We start from the raw sequence: 6,068 nt of genomic DNA on the forward strand, positions 1-6,068 counted from the left end.
CGCAGTAGAAATTGATTATATCATAAAACAAGACATTAAGAAATTCAAGTTTTTTTTTTCTTTTCTTAATATTAAGCACATGTCTCAAATGACTAGTCAATAGTCTTCTCCTCCTTCCCAAGTTTCAACCATCGATCGGCAAGAAAGTCATAACTCGACGAACTCTTCAATCACGACTCTGCTGTTCACCTCCAAAAGTTCATTAATGTCTACATTATGGTGTGTATATATATATATATATATTGCACTCATAAACATGGTGAGAACTGGGAGAAGAAATAAACATCCAAGCTAAACACGAGAATCCGTGTGATTTTGGATACAATATTGTATTATTGTCCAACAAAATTAAAAAAAATTGGTCCATACGGTTGAAAGTAGAGAAACCCATTGAAAAGCTGCATAAAGAGCATGATTTAGGGTGACCGGCCGACCACCCACTTTAGGTCAGATCAACAGGTATAGATTTTCAAGTATGAGGTTCAATCAATCGATGTCTTTAAGAGGGTTTGCTTGTTAGACAGGGTACTGCTGTACGGTCGTTGTCAATTTTGATATTGTCAAAAACACCCAAACCTAACATGGAGAGAAATGCATATAGTCTTCAAATAAGAGATCCATGCATGCGCATTAACATTTTTCAGACATTTTGACTTTTTTTTGTTTCCAAATGTTCACGGCCCCAAATGCCAGAAATTTCTGTCCTTATATATTACATCTCACAAGGCTCCCAAGTCGCGCATGATAGCTGTCTCTCTCTCCCCTCCCCTGTTTAGATTTTTTTTTGTACAAACCTTAATCCATATCGTCTTCATCTTGCCGCTGGATATTTATGGTAATCCGAACCAGAAAGGAAAAAAATATGGGAAATTTCAACACGACTCTAGTTTCATGTAAAGGGTACGTGGATTGAGATCTTCTTTTTATTAGATTATCAATCTATTCTCCAATGGAGACTACTGATAAAATATTATGCCTTGACAGAAGAAGATCAAAGCAGAAGAGAAAACCAGTTGTGGGTTCTTTCAACAACCCCATTGGAACTCATGAAGGAATAAAAACAATAGAGGCGGATAATCTTTGCAACTTGTCAAGAGACTCTGGCCTTTGCATTTGCGTAGTCACTTGGAACATGAACGGACAGGTTAAAATCAATTGTTTGAATTCAAATCGACTAATCATCATCTTTCAACAGTGCTGAGTTCGATATTGATCATTTTTCACTACTCGTTCAAATATGCATACTGTGTATCCTCCTCTTATAAGGTCTCGTATGAAGATCTAGTCGAGATGACCGGAAGGAACCGGCGGTTTGATCTACTCGTTGTCGGTTTACAAGAGGTGCCTCGAGACAATGTTGCACGATTGTTGCAAGATGCCCTAGTTGAAACACACGAGTAAGCATGCAAAACCTCTAGTTTTTATTTTCTTTGACGCTTCAGTCAACTCGCCGTTTAATCTGCACATATATCAGGTTGTTAGGGAAGGCAATGATGCAGTCTCTGCAACTATACGTGTTCGGACCAAAGAATTCGGACTTGTTTTTAAAAGGCAAGAGATCCTGCCAGATTTTTTGTGAAATCCATAATTAATTTTTCTACTTAAAATATAAGATTAACATATATATCAGATGAGGGTAATGGATTTGTGCGTGTGGTTCAATCACATTTAGATCTTAAAGTGGATAAACATTCAGTCGGAGGCTTTGGAGGAATGATGAGGAGAAAGAAAGGAGCCGTGGGCATCCGTATCAGTTATAAGGGATTCAGAATGGTGTTCATCAATTGCCATCTCTCCGGTAACCCCTCTTTTTGAAACTCATTAGAAGAATAACCGGCGAATATGATTGTAAGACGTGCCATGTTTGCTGTCATTATAGATATAATAAATAACAGTATCACCATTAATTATGGTAAAATTTCTTAAATTTATCTCAAATTTAAAAATTAGATAAATTAATCCTTCTTAAAGAGCTAGTATTTAATTAAATACAATAAATCACAATATTCATGTTTTTCATCAAAATTATATAATTTTTAACTGATATAACAATAAATTTAACTTTCAATTGTTTATATATTATGTCGATTTTAGAACTAAAATCAAATTCACATAATATATAAATAATCAAAGTGAATCAAAACTATGTAAAATTAACAAAAAAAATATTAATGTTATAATTAATTATTTACTTTTAAAATTGATTTAAAAGTTTACTTTTTTTTCTTGAAGAAACTAATTTTTTTTTAATATTCTAGAGTGAAAATAGGATAGATTTTGTTCAAATATTTTCTTAGACTATTGATGATGTGCAGAAACACTCCACATACGCAATTGTTCAAACTCAAATCTTATAAAGAAAGAAGGGTTCGTTTGGTTATAGAAAATATTTTCCATTTCTGTTTTTATTTATAGAAAATTATTTTATTTTTCATTTTTTTGAAAATTATAAAACATGTTTGGTTAATATAAATGAAAACTTAAATTCAAAAATAAAAATTGTGAAAATATATTTGGTATCTAACTTTTTTAAAATAGAGATGGATAGATAATTATTAAATAATTAAATTAAAATATAATTATTAAAAACTTTCTTTACATAAATTTAACATGTTAGATATGCAATAACAATAGAATTGATAAGAAATTTCATAACATAAAAAATCTATTTAATTTTTTGATCAGCTGAATCAAATCGTCAAGATGATTACATGATAGTTCACAAAGTATTTATGATAATCTACAATATTGATGTGACAGTTCATTATGTTGTTGTAACAGTAAACAATGGATAATGATGTGATAAATAAGTTTAATTGATGTTTTACCAAGTTTGAGGGCCTAATTAACATTTTAGAAAGTTTGAGGACTTATTGAATTTTTTAAAAAAAATAGGATTATTTAAATTTAAATTATAGAATATAAATAATTATTTAAGATATTGAATATAACATGATACAAATTTAAATTATTAAAAAAATTAGTTTAAAGACCGCATTGAGTGTAAAAAAAGTTTAGCGACTATATTGATTTTTTTCAAAAGTTTGAGGGTTTTATATACCATTAAATTAAAAAATTATTGTTAGAAAGATTTGAACATGCGTAAGTTAAGTTAAAATTTTAGATTTCGTATTTTTTTTTTTTTTCAAATTTCTAAAACAATTTAAATGAAAATACTAGAAACATCTTTTTTATGTTTTTATATTTTCACTTATTTTTGTTTTCATTTTCTAGAAATCATTTTCTAATTTTACTATCAAACATGTTTTCTTCAATATTTTCTGTTTTCTAAGAAAATGAAAATAATATATATTTTCTTGAATTAAACTGACCCTAAAATTTTCTAGTTCTATTTTGTTACTCTAGTCACTCAATTGAATTTTTTATTTTAAAATTAAAATAGATTTAAGAAGGTTTCTTTACCATAAATATCGATGAAAAAAAATTCCCAGGAAAAACAATCATAATAGCACTAATACTATAGGGGAACGAAATTTAGAGGCCCAGTTTCCTCAAAATCAATTCATTTGGATTTAATGGGAGCCATAAAATAGAAGAGTTTTAGGGTGCGGCAGCCTAAAATAAGACTAAGGAAAGGCGTGATTAAAAATATTGCGACTTAAAATTTTATAAATAACATAATATTTTAGGTTGTGCGCAACCTAAAATATCATATTTTTAAATATTTTCGGTTACAACCTAAAATATTATAAGAATTGTAACATTTTTCGGTTGTAACTTAAAATATGTTTGTAGCCGGAAAAAATAAGAAAAAGTTAATATTTTAGGTCGCGACTTATATTAGCCTTATAATATTTTAGGTCGTGCATTATACTAGCCTTATAATAAGTGATTGTACCGTGTAATTCTCCCATAAAATATCAAATTTGACATTACATTTTGGGGGCAGTAACGATCTGATCGGATATTGTGTTGAAAGCAGCTCACGCTGGAAATGTAGAAGAGAGGAATGCAGAGTGCAGGCACATATCTCATTCTCTCTTCTCAAAGTATTGGAACCCATATGCCAGGCCCCCACAAATCACCATATGGTTAGGCGACCTCAATTACAGGCTACAAGGCATATATACACACCCAGCCAGAGACTTGATACAAAGAAACCTTCACACAGTCGGTTCCATCTTTTTGCCATTAATTTTTCACGATTTATCTTTCATCCTTGCATAATGGCTCTCACCTCCACATTGCTGGGTTTTTTTTTTTTTTTGCAGCTACTTAGAAGCAAAGATCAACTCCTTCAGGAGGCCGAAAGAGGCCAGATTTTAAATGGATATTGTGAGGGAACGCTCACATTCAAACCAACGTATAAATATAATCTAGGAAGTAGCAATTACGATACAAGTTACAAGGTGAGGGTGATTAAATATAATGTTCTCTTCTCTGTTAGATTCAATCTTTCAAAACGATCGATCATCTATAACATTCGACAGGTTCGAGTTCCATCGTGGACCGATCGGATCTTGTTCAAGATCGGAGATCCTGGCAATATCACTGCAAGTTTGCACTGTTACGAGTCAGTTGATGACATTTATAGCTCCGACCATAAGCCTGTGAGAGCCCACATATGCTTCAAAGTTAGCAAATACCAATCGCATCCCACAAGGAATTCCATAGTGGATATGTAATTTCTCTGCAGATATGTGCTTTCATGTCAGTGGTCAATGAAGACGATAAGACTTCAATATTTTTATGCAACGCGGTTACAGAAGGCACGATGGGAAAATTAACGTTGGCTAACCAAAACTTTGATTCACATTGGAGAAATGGTCAAGTACAGGGTTAGATTTCTAGAAGGCAATTTGAACATTATTATATTCCATTTCAGCATATTAAAAGGATAAAAGTGTGGATAGCTTACATCATTCCATCTGCCCTTCTCGTGTGGAGCCTATGGTTCGGACATTTCACAATTGTCTTACATGTAAACATCAAACCAAATCTAAAAAAAAAAAATAACATTGTAATGGTGGAAGATTAACTGATGAACTTCAACCAAAGCCATCTTTGTTGACATGGATTCCTTGGCAACATTCTTTTAATTCATTAAATTTTATTGATTTTCCTAATTTTTCTTTTGGAATATCATTTCTATTCACTTGTGTACAATTAGAATTTACTGCAGCACAATTAAATGAAAAAGGCATATGAACAACTTTTCATAATAATTGCACATGTAATTTACTCTTTTAACCTTACTCTCATGCAAACTATTTTATTTATTTACGCAATGAAAAGTGTCAAATAAAAAAAATGTTATTTTTCTTATAGGACCTAAGTTCAAGAAACTATATTTATAGAATTTGTGTGTTGAAAGAATATTTATTCTACCGATTTATCTCGATTTAAAACTATCAACAAAATCTTCAAAGAAAACCAACCTTTTTTAGAGCCATACATAAATGTTAACTGCTTTCAGGAAGATGTATGTTACTAAAATTTAACCAGTAATAATAATAATAATAAAGGTAAACTACAACCCGCCTAAACAAAGCCAAGAGACAAATGACCGAAAGAGAAGTAGATGATTGATGTCCTGTTTGCAAGTGGTGGGATTGGAATCTATACCAGAGAGTCTAATCTTTTTTACACTTTTAGCATTATAAAATGATCTCTGTCTCTTTGGAATCCAAAGACGATTTTCGGTCCTTTATCTTCCGTGTTTTTTTTTTATCTGTTTTGGTTCACTCACTTTAAACCCATGTTACCAGTTCGAAAGAATAAATAGCCAGCCAACATTTCATGGTTAAATTTTAAAAATTCCAATATTTTTAGATAAAGTTTTAATTTCAAACTTTATTAAAGCAAAAGTAATATTAAATAACTTGAGTTTTATTTAAAAGCGTATTCAGTTTAACTTTAAGGATTATCGAACCCATATAATTACGGACACCGAATAACTTAAAAAAGTTGCTTCTTTGATAGGGGGTCTTCCCCTACATGTAAAAGTTAAGCTTCCAATTCTCAATCACCAGGATAGAAAAATGCTTACTATAGTTTTTAAAAGGTGAAAAACTCAATTGGATTTGACGAAACTTCGTCAATCCGAT

General features: G+C 31.0%; 1 protein-coding gene across 1 annotated transcript; it reads left to right on the forward strand.

The window, feature by feature from the left end:
• Positions 1-852: 852 nt before the first annotated feature.
• Positions 853-4,975, forward strand: LOC120194548 (type IV inositol polyphosphate 5-phosphatase 11-like). The gene is made up of 8 exons (XM_039196820.1): positions 853-900; positions 985-1,144; positions 1,267-1,397; positions 1,475-1,551; positions 1,673-1,798; positions 3,941-4,131; positions 4,233-4,370; positions 4,452-4,975. The coding sequence occupies exons 1-8, from the start codon at positions 863-865 to the stop codon at positions 4,644-4,646; spliced, it is 1,056 nt and encodes a 351-aa protein (XP_039052751.1). The 5' UTR covers positions 853-862; the 3' UTR covers positions 4,647-4,975.
• Positions 4,976-6,068: the final 1,093 nt, after the last annotated feature.

This window comes from Hibiscus syriacus, unplaced genomic scaffold (genome assembly GCF_006381635.1).
Source record: "Hibiscus syriacus cultivar Baekdansim isolate YM2019G1 unplaced genomic scaffold, ASM638163v2 tig00116998_pilon, whole genome shotgun sequence".
Taxonomy (NCBI): Eukaryota; Viridiplantae; Streptophyta; class Magnoliopsida; order Malvales; family Malvaceae; genus Hibiscus; species Hibiscus syriacus.